The sequence below is a fragment of the Felis catus genome, chromosome E1, assembly GCF_018350175.1.
Source record: "Felis catus isolate Fca126 chromosome E1, F.catus_Fca126_mat1.0, whole genome shotgun sequence".
In the NCBI taxonomy this organism is placed as follows: Eukaryota; Metazoa; Chordata; class Mammalia; order Carnivora; family Felidae; genus Felis; species Felis catus.
Window position 1 is genome coordinate 60,980,367 of NC_058381.1, and position 16,940 is coordinate 60,997,306.

At 60.0% G+C, this 16,940-nt stretch overlaps 1 protein-coding gene across 7 annotated transcripts in view; it reads right to left on the reverse strand.

Moving 5' to 3' along the window:
- CSNK1D (casein kinase 1 delta) overlaps nucleotides 1-16,940 on the reverse strand; it is a 33,002-nt gene that overhangs the window by 817 nt on the left and 15,245 nt on the right. For 3 of the 7 annotated variants that reach the window (XM_045045193.1, XM_023244369.2, XM_019818399.3), the window contains 7 exons: nucleotides 13,274-13,422; nucleotides 12,549-12,777; nucleotides 11,940-12,110; nucleotides 11,362-11,510; nucleotides 9,454-9,625; nucleotides 8,792-8,931; nucleotides 5,865-7,533 (listed from right to left, as the gene is read on the reverse strand). In XM_045045193.1, the coding sequence (XP_044901128.1) occupies nucleotides 7,147-7,533; nucleotides 8,792-8,931; nucleotides 9,454-9,625; nucleotides 11,362-11,510; nucleotides 11,940-12,110; nucleotides 12,549-12,777; nucleotides 13,274-13,422 (1,397 nt within the window). In that variant the 3' untranslated portion in view covers nucleotides 5,865-7,146. The other 4 variants (XM_023244370.2, XM_023244373.2, XM_023244371.2 and 1 more) reach the window with 4 other exon arrangements.

Below are 16,940 nucleotides of genomic sequence, written 5' to 3' on the forward strand. Positions count from 1 at the left end.
ATCTGCTCCCGTCCTCCTGGTCCAGCCCTGCTCGGCCTCGCCCCGGGTACCTCACACCCACCTGCCCTCGTGGCCAGTGGTGGCCTGCGTGGCTGGGAGCCCGGTCAGAGGCCGCTGGGGCCGCCTCAGTAGGTGGTGCGTCGCGGGCGCTGGGGACGGCAGCGGGCACCCTGGCGGGCCGCGTGCAGCCGGAGAGACGCCACGTCCCTGCTCCTCTGCAATGAAAAGCAAGCGAAAGCTCACACCTTGTCCCGGCCAGAGATGTCCCCCCCCGGGGGGCTGCTGCTCTCCCTCTTCCATGTGCCCCTCGAGCTGTGTGAAGCCAGGCACCCGCCTGCAGCACCTGCCCACAGCCCCGGGGCTCTGATGCCCATCCTGGTCTGCCCAGGCCCTCTGTGGGGGGGCGGGGGCTGTGGCGATGCCAGCTGCCGCAGGGGTCAAGGCAGAGGCCCGCATCTACTGCCCTTGGCCCGTGTTCAGGTGAGCCAGGCAGGGCCCGCTGGGCTGTTTGTACCCTCCCCCTTCTCGGCCGCAGGAGCTCCGTCTGGCTGCTGCTGGCCATGAAGAACTGTTGTGGGCTTCCTGGACCTCGTGCTGCCGTCTCCCCAACCCTCACCCTAAACTGCTTCCCCAGCGCTGGCCAGGAGCAACTGAAGTGTGCGTTCTCACCCGTCTCCATGCCCGTGTCCTAAGGCTGGCCCAGCATGGGGCCCAGCGAACCCGCGAGTCCTGCCCTGGGGATACTTAACATTAAGCAATTCTGAGATGATCGCTCCAATCGAGGCGGGATGCACACAGCTGGCCGGGGGGGCTGGGGTCCATGGGTAAGCACGCGCACTCCAGGGTGAGCAAGGGTTCCTCTACCCTCCCCTTGGCCTAGGGAACGCGGGTCCACCTGTCCCCTTAGCCGGCACCTTGGTGGACACGTGAGGTGGACCCAAGGCCCCCTGCTGGGCACAGTCTCAATGCTTCCAACCCAGACCAGAGGCTGAGGTTCAAGGCCAGAGGGAGAGGGTGAGCAAGGAAGTCTTATCTGCCTAGTTTTCTGGTTCCAGGTGTTTCCGGCCGGGCCCAACATGGGAGACAGGAAACCTGGATGTCCTCAGGAAGCTGTGGCCACCCAGGGCTGAGCGCTCCTCCCTCACACGAGTCAGGGAGAGCAGTCAGTGCTCGTGGGGCCATCCCTCACCCTCCAGCACCCCGTGGAGACTGCCCCATGTGAAGTGAGGCAGGCGCCCGTGCCAAACCCCCCTCGGTGGGCCTTCTGGGCCCCTCCCTGGAAGGTACGCACACGTCACCCCAAATCACCCCAGACTGATGCCCCTAGCCTGGCCGGACCTGGGTGGACCTGCCACATACAAACGCTGGGAAGAGCCTATGCGGAGAAGCCCCTGGTGCATGCGTGTGGGCCCTGAACTGGGGGTGCCCGATGGGGGGAGGCGGCACTTGCAGCGGCCCTGACGGACTGCCCAGTCCTTCCCAGCACCCAATCCATGGCCTCAAGGACGCACAACGTGGTGGACCCTTGTAACCCAACACACGGGAGGCAGCACCCAGGCTCTGGACACAGGAAGAGGACAAAGGGACGAAGGACAGGGTGTGGGGTTTCCAGGAGGGGCTCCAAACGGCTTTCAGCGGAGGCTCTGCACACACTCCTGAGTACTGAGCCTTGTGCCCCAGCCCAGCGGCTGGTCCCTGGGTCAGGAAGATGGGGACCGTCAGGCGTCTTCCACTGCTGAGAGGCCAAGGAACAGGGCAGGCAGGCTCTGGGCAGAGGGCAGCGTGACGGCCCCTGTCTGCCCGCGGCCCCCTCCCAGCAGAACAGAGGAGGGTAGCTCAGGGCTGGTCTCCCTGCCACCTGGGCTGAGGGGAGCAACAAGGGGCCCGAATTTTGCTTTCCCAACGTTGGTGGCTGGGAAGTGGGGAGGGCCAAGGAAGAGCCCAGCCCTCTTCTGGAACCCAGCAGCCCACTGGGCTCAGCCAGAGTTGGCAGAAAGGGGAGGGCTGTGCTGGGGTACCACACACTCGCGGGGAGCAGCTGGCTCCTCAGGCGCACGTAGGCCAACCCCACGCCTTCTTGTTCGGTGGGGTGTGGGGCTCACGGGGGCTGCAGGGCTTCAACAGTGCACGTGGGAAAGGGAGGTCAAGGCTGTGAGTTCAACAAATGGAGGGGCCCACCCTGGAGCTGCCTCCCAGGAACCATGTCCCCCTCGGCGGCCGTACGACCATGACAGGCCGGCTGCCTCCCCACAATGCTCAGGGCAGGTGACAGTGCTTCCTTTTGGCGCTGCCCGTGGGGCCACGGGGCTCAGGCACCTGCTCCGTGAAGGTGGTCAGGCCGGGGGGAGAAGGGGCCCCCGAGCGCACCGGCACGTTGTGTGCGCACGGCCTGCGCAGGCGTCGGCTCTGGAACCGCTGAAGTGGCAGCCCGCCCGGCCACCTGCTCCCGACCAGCTTATACCAACACCACCGACGGGCCGCGGGCAGGTCAGACACACAGCGCCCCTCTCAAACGGATGAAATAAAGACCATGTGGAGGGCGGGGGAGGGGGGAAGGTAGAAGTCATCATGGATTTATTATTTACACGGTGGTAGTACATAGATGCAGTGATCACACAAACGTGCCAAGTCAGAGACCGGCCACCAATACACAGGTTGATACAGACGTTGCAACTACGCGTCCTGCAGTCGTGACGGGGAATTAAACACCGGGAGGGCAGCAAGTGTGCACGGACGGACGGACGGACAGCCGCACAGCCACGGGCCCGGGGAGCTGGGCCCGCCTTTCGGATCGTCCGGCAATTTCAGGTGGAAGCCCAGATGCAGAGCATGGGAAGGCTGTCCCTACCAGCGTCGGGCAGCACCCGGGGGCGGGGGGAGGGGGGGGGGGCTGTGCTGCTCACGCCCCGCCAGGGGCAGGCGTACCTCTGGAGAGGGTCCCCAGCCCACCCTGACCCGCCCAAGCTCGCACCGCACTCCCACCGCCCCGCTTGGCCCAGGCCCCGCGCCCCCAAACAGAACAGCCAGTTCAGGATTCACAAAGAAGCAAATGGCCGCACTCCGGCGCTAGTGGCTGAGGGGGCAGGAAGGGAAAACAGAGACGGACACTTCTTCGGTCCACTTGCTGCCAGCACCCTGGTTTCCACACAGAGCACTGTGCAGGGGGCGGCAGGAGGAGAGGCGGAAGTTCCCACAAACACCTATATTGCACCTTGTTTCCCGCGACGGGGGCTCCGGGCTGCCACCTGGCGCCTCTGCCTGCGACAAGATGAGGGAGCGTCCTGGCAAACCACCAGGAGCCCAGGGGCCCCGAGAGGTTCCTTCTGGCGAGACTCAGCCCCGCCCTGCTTCTTGACCCCCGTGGGGTTTGCTAGGTCCCAACGAAAGTCCCGGAAGGAAGTGCGTGACACCACACCCTCCTGGACACAGGTCGAGTCACCGGCTTCTTGGCACTTGAGGGTGGATTCCCTTGGGCCGAGGCCTCTGTGGGCAAACCCGGTGCCGGGCACACCGCCACGCCCTTGGTTCTGAGCACACAGATGTTGAGTGTGTGAGCACACACGCTGAGGGCCAATCTACACCGATCACAGTTACAGTCCGTTCAGAACGTTTCCCAAATTCAAAGACACGGAGGCAACACCACCACCACAACGACCACACGTGACCCCAACGGAGGGTCCGACGTCTCTCGCTCGAAATCCTCTCCTGAGGCACCAGCAACGTGCCACGCAAAGCCTTGGCCTCTGAGATCTTCGGTGCTCGGCTTCCTTCTGGCCGCGTCCAGGGGGGTGAGGCGCAGCCTGGCTCCCTAACCGCTCCGAGGACCTCGTCGCACAGGCCTTCCGCTTCAGGTGGGGAAGGGACAGTGACAGCCAGCACCAGCGTAACGAGGCCACAAGACGCACAGCACACGGCACACACACGGACACGCACGGGGCACTTACACACACGTCTACACGGGACGGCACTTCTGACGAGAAAACCCCTCTCCACAGCGGACCCCACGACACACGGACCACAAAGCAGAGGACGGCGCCCGCGTTCTGCTCCCTGACGCGCTCTGCCTACGCGGAAGCTCCACGCCAGCCTCTGCTCCGGGGGCTCTTTAGAGGCAACATCTGTCTCAGGACCGCAGAAACAGACGAGAAAGGAACAATAAAAAGACAGGTTTCTTTACACAGATTTAAGCCAGTAATTTTTAGCAAAATGATACAAAACTGTCTTAACCAAGTAGAAGATCGGTGGTTACAGTGGGCTCGTCAGGGAGCAGGGCGCTGCCACCGCAGGGGGACCGAAAGGCTCTTGAGCGGGAGTCTGGTTCTCTCTGCAACTGTCTCTCACACTCTGCTTTTCTTCCCAGCCCGAGACGAGCGGGCCGCGTGGGAGGCCCTCGGTGCAGCCCCTGCGACGGCAGAGCTTTGCGGTCTGTCCGGGTTAGTTTGTGTTTTGTTTCCCCCACGGGCGTCGCTGGGCGGGCGGCCTGGAGAGCTCCCGGTGTTAACGTTTCGGTTCTAGACCGGGGGGCGCGTCACTAGTAAAGCCATTGTAACAGAGTAGACCAGCCATGCATTGTCTGCCCTTCACAGCGGAAAGGAGTTCTCATCGGTGCACCACAGACTGAAGACCACTGGAAGCCACCCGACCGGGAATCTGTCGGAGCCAAAGCACAGGAGAAGGTCAGCATGAGGCCAGAGGCACGGGGCCGGCCAGACTTGGGCACGACACAGCAGTGACGGCGAGGGGGGGACACGGACGCTGCCCGACCCTACTCTGGACGCCCGCGCCAGATGCCCAGCCACGCCGGAAGGTCCCTCTGCGGCCAGGACACGTGCTCAGCGGAACGAGTGACAGGAAGACGGGGAAGGAGGAAGAAGCATGCAAGCAAGGAGGCCGGGTGGCCACGGAGCTAGAAGCTCGAGAACAATCAGACCAGACAGAGTCCAAGCCGGAAGAGGTACTTGCTCCCAGCACCCCCTTCCTGGAAAGTAACCTGGCGTTCAGGAAGCAGGGACGAGGCACCGTGTGGGCACCGGGACTCCCCGTGGGGGGGGGGAGACGTGAGAAGCAGCTCCCGTCAGGGCGCCCTGGGGAACGCGGCCACGCCGGAACCGTGGCAGGTGCCGCAGCGGCGCCGGCGGCGGCGAGCCCTGGCCACGAGGAGCCATGGCGTCACCGACGGGAGTGGGCCTGGCTCGGGTGCCCAGCCATGCGCTGACGGCAGGCAGGGGAGCAGGCGGCTGTGGCTGACGGGTTAATACAGACGGCAGCACGGACGGGATGCTGAGCAGAGACCGAGGTCGGAAAGAAAAACAAACGAGGACAGAAATAAATGCGAAAGAAGATAGTGACAAAGCCAGGGCGGCAGAGACCACCGGGAGACTCCCGCAGCAAGAGCGCAAGAGCCCCCACCAAGCACGGCCGCTCAGCTGAGGACGACACACCCCGCGCCCCACACTACGGACCCCGGGCCGGGGCGGCTCGAGTGCCCTGGGGCGGCCGGGGCCGCGCAGGAGCGCACAGCTCCGGGCTCCGGACGGGGCCGACGGCCAGCGCAACGGCGGGCAGGGTCCCAGGGCCGCCCCGCGCGCCCCCAGACCGGGCGGCTGAGCGCGGCCGCTCCGGAATCCACTCACGGAAAAGCACCGGGCGGAGGGCGCGCGCTCTCCCTGCAGCACCCGGCATGCAAGCCCGGTCCCGCCTGCGCACCCCCGGGGCGGACGCAGGGGTGGTCCGCGCCCGCCCCGCCCGGCGCCTGCCGCCTGCCGCCTGCCGGGCCCCGACATGAGCACACTCACCGGTGCTGCCTTCCAGCGGGAGACGTGCAGCTACTTGCCGTGGTGTTCGAAAGGAATGCTATTCTGAGGTGGGGGGAAAAGACAGCCGTTGGTAAGGGTTCCGCCGGCAAGCAGGACTGAGGCCTTCCGCACCTCGCTTCAACTGGGTCCGCGACCCGGCCAGGCTGCCCCAGAGGGGACCCCAGGAATGATGAGAGCAGCCGCAGCCGCTCCTCTCGCCTCATCGGGCAGAGCAGAGCGTGAACCTGACACTTCCGGATGGGGGCCCGCGGTGGGCCCCGCCCCCAGGCCTTGCCTGTGCTTGGCCACCCCTCCTGACACGCGGACCGGCCACAGGGAAGCCAAGGGGGCCACGGGTCTTACTGGAAAGGAGTTAACCTCAGAGGCCGTGTCACGTTCTATTCACGGCACCGGACCCGCGAGGCCTTTTCTTCTCAAAGACAGAAACTCACAAACAGGTTCATCGACCAGATGCCCTCTGGGGTCCTCACTGCTCTGGCTGAGCAGTCGGACTCGTGCCCTGGGTCGGGAGCGTGGGGACCGTGCTCTAGCACAAGCCCCCTCCAGAAGGAAGTAGGGGCAAGGAACGGTCACCCTCCTGCAAAGTCTGAGCGCACCACGGTTAAGGGGTGGGGACAAGGGACACAGATGTCAACGGCCCCTCCCCGCGCCCAGCTGGAGAGTCAGCAGGGTCCCCCACAGGCCGGCCGGCGGCTCGAGCGCCTTCTGGGAAGAACTACTGCCTCCGACATCGCACATCTGCACAAGACACGACATCTCTTCAAAGCTCACAGAGAACCCAGACGAAGAGCAGCCACGGGGGAGGTGGACAGAACACGCACGGCCTCAGCCCCATGGGGGCCGCCCTCGCTTCACAGAAGCATCCCTGGCTCTACCTGCACCCTGCTTCCTTTGGGGAAGAGTGAACGGAACCCACAGAATCACACAAGCTGGAACTTCCAAACCACCGGGGCCGACACTGGGGGGCAGCCCCCGCCAAGAATCTCAGAAAGAGAGTCTTGCTGTCCCACAGGGTGCCCGTCACCCCCCGTGGAGGGCAGGAGCCTGGTGCAGAGTCTCCCAAGAGCGCAGGTGGGTGACCCGGAAAACCCAAAGGAGGGACCATCTCTGGGTCGGGGGTGCGTCAGGGACACATCCCAGGGCCGTGTCCTCAACACAAAGACCCTAAGAAGACCCCCAGGGAGACCAGTGCTTCTATCAGAGGGGAGACACCTCCCCATCACACCTCTGGAGCCTCGTCCTTCTGGTCCAGTCCCACGCTTCTTCACACGGAAAGCACAAAGAACAAGGACGCGGAACACGGGACTCCCAGTTGCAAACTCGCCTCTGCTCAGTGAGACTTCACAGCAAGGCCCCAGGGCATGTGGGCTGAGGCTGGCCACACCGTGCGGGAGAAGCTGGGCTCGGTCCCAGCAGCCTCGGGCCCTCTGTCGTCCCAAACCCTCCATGTACGTTCTTTTCCCTCAAAGAGAATTAGCTCTGCCCCTTCCTTCACCTTTGCTGGCTGAGGTCGAGAACGTAGATCCTGAGTCCAGACAGAGCCCCTGGGGTCCACAGACTCCCGATTGTCCCTGCCTGGGGTATGTGGGGCCCTGGAGCAGACTGTATGCCTGGGTTCTTGGCCACGCGTGGGCAGACGCTGCCTACGATCTATTTCCTGCTGCCGATTCATGGATTCCAGGGCTTGGGGGAAGAAGCCCACAGCCCTTTCTGTGTCCTGCGGAGAGGGAGGTGCAGTGTGGGGCCCAAGCTCATTACGCTGGCCAGACTCCTCGAGCCCCACGATTAGAACTACGCGGATCCTTAATCTCTCTGGGAAAAAGTTACGTACAAAGACAACCCCTTTCTGGCAGAACTACCAGCAACCTAGAAACTCTTCACTTTACCGGGCTAAAATAAAAGCGATCAGGAGCACTCCCTCCTTGCTCCTCTGCCAGAAGACCACGCAGACGCTGCGGAACTGAGGTTCCAGGCAGTTCTCACAGACCCTGTGCTCTCCTAACCAACGTGCTCGGCCTAGCAATTCACCAAGATACGCCCAGCACCAGGCGTGTGCCAGCAGCAGGGCCCAAGGCTAACTCGTCAACGAGAGAGGTACCACAGTGAGCCGGAGGGGCACCGCCGGGGGTGCGTGACCCAGGACCCGGGCTTCCAGGGTGCTCCCCAAAACCAGTGCCCGTCCCCCCAACCCCCCGCAGATACCACGGGGCACAGGCACCCGGAGGACCCTGTTGGAAGCAGGAGAGGGACCTGACAGCTGCCTGAGCAAGAAGGTCCAAGTGTGTGAAAAGAGCTCGTCTGTGGAGGACACGTGAACGCAGAAGAGCCACGGCACCAAAGCCAGAGAGGGAAGAGGAGGATGTGGGTGGAAGGGACCCGTGTGCATGACCGAGCCATTTCTCTGAGGACACCTGCCTCGTCAGAAAGAAGGCAGGTGGGCAGGGACCTCAGAAGACGGGAACCCTCACCCGCACGCTGACAGGTTTGTCCAGGCCACCTTCCAGGGGCCGCCAGCAATCTGTGGGGACCGCCTGCCCAACAAGCGTGAGCAAAGGGCCTCCAAGTCCGTGTGCGCCCATGACAGACGTGTGGTGTGAGCAGGCGTGGCATCTCAAGTCTGCACCGGAAGACGGCCAAGCCTCCAGGGCTGGCTTGGGGATGGGCTGCGAGGAGGGCCACAGAAGAGAAAAGGCCCCACTACCTGTCCCAGCACGGCCGGGAGACGAGCCCTTCCTCTGCACAGCCCGCAGTAGGCTCTGAACTAAGGGGCTGCAGAGCCGCAAGGGGCGCCGCGTCCCTCCCTGCTTAACACTAGGAAAGGACGGCCGAGGGGAAGCAGGAAGGAACGAAGCCCTTCCACACCCTCGCCCCACTCTTCTTGGCGCCCGAAGACCAGCTCGGACACAGAGAGGCCCTTGGCCCGCAGCGTCCCGACCTCGCCGAGCCCGGAGCGCGTGCCTGTGCGGAGTACATACCTGTGAGGTCGACATGCGGGAGGTATCTTGTCGGCCCGTGAGATCGGAGGAGGAGACGTTGACGGGGGCGCCACGGTGCAGCCGCATACTCACTTTCCGCTCTCTTTCCATGCCAGACACGGGCCGAGGAGAGGTGTTAGCTGGAAAAGAGGAGACGGGGCGAGGGTGAGGCCTCAGGGCAGCCCTGCCATCAGCGAGAGGAGGCCTCTCCTCAGCGGCCTCGGCGTCTAGCACGTGGGGAGGTGGGTGCCGCTGTACCCCGCGGGGCCCCACCAGATCTCCAGGTCGGCAGTGGTGGGCAGGGGCCGCACAGCGCCCAGGGACACCAGTGTGCTGGCTCCGGGCGGACTTTCCCAGGAGCACAAGCAGCGGAAGGGGGCAGCTCGAGGCCTCCGTGCTCAGGGGGCCGCTCATGGAGGGGAAAGAGGGGCGGGGAGAGAGGCTCCTAGGGGAGCCATCCATGTCTCAGTGGCAGGGTCCTCCAAGTCCAGTGAAACACATGTCCCCTGGCTTGCCCATCCTCGGGAACCAGAGTCGACCAGAAGCGGGACGCACACGGCCTCACCCGGCGCGGGGCCCTGCAGCTCCAACAACCAGAGTGGCCAACGTGCACACCGGAAGCCCCGGTGCCTGCTGGGGAGACGTGGCCAAAGCCCACTCACCAGTGTGTGAGGTAGGGGTGAGGGGGGTGGGAGGAGCCACCTCCTGGGTGCCCCGCAGGCGGCCAGAGGCCGTGGAGGGGAGGCCGCGGGCGGCTGGGTTCCGAGGGTGCCTCAGCCGCTCCTCTCGATCGCGGCGCTCCCGCTCAGCGTCATCAGCTGCCCGGCTGGCTCCCTGTGAAGGAAGCAGAAGACTAGACTGAACAGGGTTCGGTGGAAACTGCCCAAGGGTCCCGGCTGCCCCTTGCGACTCAAGAACACACCAGGGGCACTGGGACCTGCGGCCAGCTGGGATGAGGTGCCTCTCCCTCCAGGACAGCGGCCCGCCCCTTGACCCTATGAGTGCACAGAAGAGGTCCCCAACACTCCTGAACCCCCCTCACTGATAGCAACTGGGTGGCCTCTTCCCTGTGAACATCCACACGGGGACGGGAAATCACACGAGGTCAGGACAGCGGTGGGCCCAACGTGCTGGCATCCAGAGGATCCAAGAGGCACGTGAAAGTGGCGGCGTCTGGTCAGTGGGAGGCCTGAGCAGAGCCCAGATCCCCGGCCCCAGGGCGGATGTCAGGCCAGTGCCCACATGACAAGGACTCAGGTAGCCAGAGCTGTCCTAGGAGGACCCACGTGGTGGACACCACTTAACTCGCTCCCAGCACCAACAGCTAGTTACACGATGAACCGGGTGAGTGGGGACAAGACACCCGCCACCACGTTCTAATTACCAGTGCCGTAAGGCAACAGTCTGCAAACGGCAGCCCACGGGCCAAATCCAGCCACCATGGGTTTCTGCACAAGTCTTCCTCCGCACCCACTCGAGTAACACGCCACCCGCGGCGGCTTCTCAGTGGCGGCGCAGAGCCGCGTGGCTGTTCCAGCATGAGCACCACAGAGCTGCGATGAGCCACACCCCAGCCCTGCCCAGAGAAGGGTGGCCGGCCCCACTGGGAGGGGGATGCCGCCAGAACGTTGCCCAGACTCTGGGCGACCTGTGGGGGCACGTTCCGTGCCAGCCCACTGCGGCACACCTGGTTCCCCCACACACGGCACAGACCCCCTGCACGAACACCCGGGTACCCGTGAGGCCGCAAAATAATCCTTTCTGGCTTATGCTGTCTAGAGAGGAGGTTCCGCTCCTCCATCAGATCTTGTCACCCTGGAAAGGTTCCAATTTCTGTTTTAAGCTCGTAACTAAATATAACAAATTTGTAACAAAAGAGGAAGAAGTTCCAAAAAAAACCCTGGAAGTTTCTGGCAATAGTATCTCAAGATTAATTAGATTCCTGTAACAGGCAGCCTGCTTTAGAGAAGGCAAACACCAAAGCTCAAGTTCTGCACCCCCACCCCCAGCAGTCATGCGCAAACCTGCATCCGTTCAACAACCCCCGAACAAAGGAAGTCAACGCACTTGGACCCCAGGCACCACGTCTCCCGAGCACCCACCCAGCTCGCTCACCCACACGGCTGGGTCCGAGGGAGGAGGGGCAGGTGGTCACGTCACCTGGCAGGAGCCCTCGGCCTTGGCCATACCCCCCTGCACGACAAACGCTCGGGAGCCACACCTCAACATCAGAGGCAGTCAAAGCCATGGCACTCTTAGTGAGGAGAATGATAATAAAATGACATTCCCATGGTCTGTCATTCAAGTAAGAGCCGGGGTTCCAGGCAGACCTGCGCCAGGAGACACATTCCACTGGCTCCAGGGGGGCCAGCGCTGACACAGTGCCTTCTTTACTGTCCCCTCACCGGGATCTTGCTTCTTGGAACCTCCCAGCCTTGGCTAGATGCACCCCACACCGGGCCAAGACCCTAGCAGGTGCACTCGGCTCCCCCTAGGCGGCAGACACGCCTTCTAAAACCTGCACCTCGTCTGGCGGAGGCCTCTGTCTAACCAGCCGGCAGAGCACTTACAAATTTGAGCATGTTCCAGTCGAACACGTAGTCATAGGAGAAACCCTGGCGGTGGAAGAGATTCCTGAAGAGCTGCCTCAGGTAGGAGTAGTCAGGCTTGTCGTCAAAACGCAAGGAGCGGCAGAAATTCAGGTACGTGGCGAACTCAGCTGCAGAACAAGATACTCAGTGCTACCTAGCAGCGCCCAACGGGGCACTGGTGGCTGCAGATGCTCTCGCCACCACTGCCTGCCACACACCGGGCACGCGAGACAGGTCATCCGAAACGCTGGTCACACAGGGAGGGAACTGAGACTTCAGGAAACAGTTTAAGAAAACCCAGCACCACAGAGCACAGCCTGGTTCCCCCCAGGGCATTTCTCCATAGGAACAAAGAACTCCCTGGGTCCTTGGTCCCGGAAAGCAGAGGAGCACCAGAGGAGCACCAGGGACAGGAAGCCGCCACCAGCCCAAGGACAGGTCACCCGCGGACTCTTCCCCTCCTCACCACGCGGGACTCGTTGGCCTCCCAGCACCCCCACCCTAACCCCACCCTGAGACCACAGGCCCACCCAGCGCCTGCACTCGAGGACACGCACAGGGGTAGCTTTTACACAGCACTTCGATGGGGGTGGACATCTTCTTCTCGCTGATCCGTTCGTACTTCTGCCTCTTGGTGGCTGCCTTCAGCCCCTGCCAGGGCAGAGAGCCCAGATTGAAGTACATGAGCACATAGCCCAGTGACTCCAGATCATCCCTTCGAGATTGTTCTGGAAAAGATGGGAAATGGGTTAAGAACAGCACACGTGCGCCTGCAGCTGCAAAGCCAAGACCCCAGGCGCATGCTTACTGTGGAAATGTACTTTTAAAGCTACAGAAAATACTCTCGGATTCTTTCTCACCAGAAGTCACCCCTGATGTGCTTTTAGGGGCACTGGCACCCCTGGATGGGCGATACCAATATTAAGTTTACTGTCAGAAAGCCCAGCCACTCACCCGCCCCCACCACACCTCACAAAAGGTTCTCCACAGTCCGGACAGTCAGCCTTCGCTACAAAGGTTCGATGACAGCCTCCATGCCAAACATGCTGGCCACTCCCAGGGTGTCCCAAGGGGCTTCCCCTTCCCTGAGCTAAGGGACAGACATGCCCAAGGTGGCCTGGGCCAGTGACCGGGGGCACAAAAGAGCCCACCACCCACGGGCTCACCGATTCCAAGATGCGTGTTGATGGAGGCGTACCGCGCCGTCCCAGTGAGGTTTTTGTTCTCGCGGTAGGGGATGTGCTGGTGGGTCCTGGCATCCCGGTACTTCTTGGCCAGCCCAAAGTCAATGATGTAGACCAGGTTGCCCTTCTTCCCCAGCCCCATGAGAAAGTTATCTGGCTTCACATCTCGGTGGATGAAGTTCTTTGAATGAATGTATTCGATGCGACTAATCTGGAAGCAGAGAAGGAACGATGAGACATTAAACCCCAGCAGCAGCCTTGGAAAAGGATCCTGGCTCGGCAGAGTGAGGGCTGCGCCCTTAGCTGCACGTCCCGTGCCCTTGGTCAGAGCAGAGTAACTCAACAACCAGTGAAGGGCGCCGATCGGACCACCTTCGGGACCCCTGCCGTCTTCCTCGCTGGCTCTGGTGGTGGGTGGACTGCTGGCTGGTGACAGGACCGCCCCCTTCCCAGACGAGGGTCTGCACCAGTCGGCCTCTCTGCAGAGTCCCACACGTGAATGGGCGACACCGTGTGGGGCAGTCTCCAAAGCCGGCCAACCATCAGTGCCTTGCAGCAAAGGTGACCGTGTGCCCGCTTTCTCCCCACCCACCAACAGGCGTAAAACAAAGGGAACCGCACCCGAATGCGCCATCACACTGCCGAGGCAAACCAAGCAGGCATCGAGCACCCGGGCTCCCCGGCACTTTGGAAAGCGGGGTTCTTACCATCTGGTCAGCAAGCAGCAGGACAGTTTTGAGGCTGAATTTCCTCGAGCAGAAGTTGAACAGGTCTTCCAGGCTCGGTCCCAACAGCTCCATCACCATGACATTGTAGTCCCCCTCCGCCCCGCACCACCGGATGGTGGGGATGCCCACTGCAAGAGAAACCCAACACGCCTGTGCTCGCACACTCAGACGCACCACATGAGACACACGCCATGCGACAAGGGCTGGCGGGCAGTGGCTGGAAGTGACACGGGGAGAGGCCAGCATCCCGGGTGGCGGAGTGAGCAGGCGCAAGAAAGAGAAGGTGCCAGAGGACAAGAGGGGCTCGTCTAGAAAGAGCGGAGTTCCCATTCCCCTCCCCCCCACTCCCTGTCAGCACCTCCCGTCAGCGTGCTGCATGTGTCACAAATCACCAACTACTATGGGCTCGCTGCTGTCAACCAAAGTCCACACCGTTCAGGTGCCCTCGGTTTTCCCGTCATCCCCTGTCTGCCCCTTCCTCACATCTCCCCAGGCATCTCTGGACTCAGCCATCTCTCACGTCATCCCTGGTTTCCGGTGGCCCGGCAGTTCTGGGGGTGCTGGGGCCGTCCCTCTGTTGGGATGTGTCTGATGTTGCGTGATGGGCTTGGGGAGGAAGACCGCAGAGGCAGAGTGCCCTTCTCTTCATGTCAGGGGTCCGTGCTGTCAAGGTGACGCCATCACTGCGGACACGACCTTGACCGCTTAGCTGAGATGCGCTCATTCTCCCTTCCCAGTTCTGTTCTCTTTGGGAGGCCATCACTACGTATGGCCCACACTTCGGATGTTGGGGGGGGTCATGCTCCACATTCTTCGGGGTGGGGGGGGGGGGAGTATCCACACACATTACTCAGGTTCTTCTACACAGGTTTCTCTCTTCTCCCCCAGTTTACTTATTCAATCATTTTTTGGGAACATTACGGGCCTACAGGTACCTATGTCACACTCTGGTCTGCACTGCAGCCCCCCCACCCCCCACCCCCCGGTCACTCACTTGGCTGTCCGTGGTGCTCTACCCAGGGCCCCCAGAGGCGCCTGAGTCAGTCCTGAGACCATCTACCAAACCCATCAATCGAGGCTTTTGTGCCTCTGTGTTTTGAGCACCGCCTCACTTTCTGACACTAAATGTTTTTTAGTTCAGCTTTACAGCAAGTCCTGATACAAACGGGGCAACCCCCTTTCATTCTTAAAATCAATTACCCAAAATTTTTCCATGTTTCATGAGAACAAATCCAATACAGTCTTTTTAAAGCATCACGAAGCAAATGTGTGTAGCACAGATCACCTACCCAGACCAAGAGCATTCTTGAGAACCTCACGTGCTGCACATTACACACTCCCGTGCACTTCTCACTCCCGTGCTCCCCGAACAACGACCATCCAGAACTCTGTCATTCCCTTGCTTTTAATAAAGTGAGGGTGCATGATTACTCAGCCATAAAAAAAGAAGATCTTGCCGTTTGCGACAACATGGTTGGACCTAGAGTGTTAGGCTAAGTGAATTAAGACAGAGAAAGACAAATGCCATATGATTTCACTCATATGCATCACCTAAAACCCAAAACAGACAAGCAAATAAAAAACAAAAACAAACTCATAAAGAGAATAAAGTGGTGGTTGCCAGAGGGGGTGGAACAAACAGGTTAAGGGAATTAAGAGGTACAATCTCCCAGTTATAAAATAAGTAAGTAAAAAAAAAAAGAAAAAAGAAAAAGTCACAGCAATGAAAAGTACAGCACGCGAAATAGTCAATAATATTGGAGGAGCACGGTATGGTGACAGATGTGACCACACCTGTCGTGAGCACTGTGTGGCCCACAGGACTGTCGAGTCACTAGGGTGTACACCAAAAGCTAATATAAATGAATCACAGTTCTATTAAATAGTTTTGTCAAAAAGAACGCATGTTGTACAGTATTCCCTTTGCAGAACAGACCACAGTTCACCACTTGGACTGTTTGGGTCTGCTTCCATTATAAACAGTGCTACTCAGTATACCCGTATTTATGCCCACGAGTGCAAATTCTTAACACACGAAGTTCTCGTTCACATCTAGTTTATCCCCCAGGCGCGTACCTACAAACACAGAGCACAAGTTATCTGACTGTACGAGATAATGTCAAATTGTTTCCGGAGACTCTCCGGAGAGCCCACCCCACACACCCACCAGCAGTGGGCGAGTCCCTGCTGTGGAAGAGGACCGCCAGATCGCTCAATTTTTATCAACCGGGTGGGTATACAGACGGTGTCACGCTAAATTCTCAATCCGGATCTTTCTTCCATGTGGTTACTGGCCACACGTTTCCTCTCCGAAATGTCGACAAGTGTCTTTTGCCAACTTTTCTATCAGGGAATCTTCTGCCTGTTTTATAGCAGTTCTTTAAAGATTCTGGATACTAAAGCATTGCCGGTTTTACGTGAGGCATATTTTTTTTTCTTTTGGGAGTGTTTTGATGAGGAATTTTAACAAAGATGAATATATCAATCTTTTTCTTAATGAGTAATGTTTCTGGTATAAGAAACCCTGGGTCAGAAACAGATACTATTATTTTCTTTTAAAAGCTTAGAAGTTTCCCTACATCCAGCAAAAATGGGAGTAATAGGGGCCCAATTTACCCTCATATCTGCAAAAACAGAAGACTTAACAAAACACAGGACACGTGGAAAAACGGTTTCTAAGACACTGAACGGGAGACAACGAACGAACAACGCCCAGGCCTGACAGACAGGGCACAGGCCACCCCCTCCCAGCCTGAGTGTCAGCAGAGACGCAAAGACTGAGCAGGCAAAAGGAACCTGACTTCATCCCGTTTATGACCAAGTGGAGGAAGGATCTGAGCAGCAGAGTTAATACCGAGCGTGCAAGCCACCGGAAGTCACAGCATCTGGCGTCCAAAGATGACCAGGCATGCAAAGAGGCACAGAACACCCGCGCTGAGAACGGTCTGCTGAAACTGGCTCAGGTGTTAGAATCAGCAGAGATGGACAACACGTTATCAACTCCAACTATATTCCATGTCAAAAAGTTACACGAAGGCATGGCATGGGGGATTTACGAGACTCAACTCTAACTTTTAGAAAGGAGAACTACAGGGTCTGAGATCAGACAGCGTAGAAGATGTGTGACTTGAGGGACAAAACTACTGGAAAAGCAGCAAGAGTTTCAGTGAGCTCCGGGACAGCTTCGAGCCACCAGACACCTGCATCACGCAGCCCCCAGGAAAGAGGGAGGAGGGGACAGAGAGGATGCTGTAAGCAGCAGCTGGGTAAAGACAACAAACCCACCAACCTAAGCTCGGCGAGCCCCACGCACCGGGGCCACAACGAACATCGCACAAGCGTCCAGGCCTGTGAATCAAATCGCTCACGACTAGATAAAGAGAGCATCTCGAAAACAGCCAGGGAAACGCCACGTCACATAAACCAGACAAAGACCGAGATCACTGCATGCTCCTCGGAAAAGCACAGTGGGAAGCCTCTTTCAAGCATGGAGGCAAAAAGCCTCAGAAAGCTGAGTAACGAGAAGATCTCCAGGTCTATAAAAAAGGTGTAGACTCCCATCAGCAGCAGACCTGCACTGCTACGTATCGGAAAGGCCGCCCTGCAGGCAAAAGGCAGACGGAAGTGTGGGCCCGCACAAAGGGTT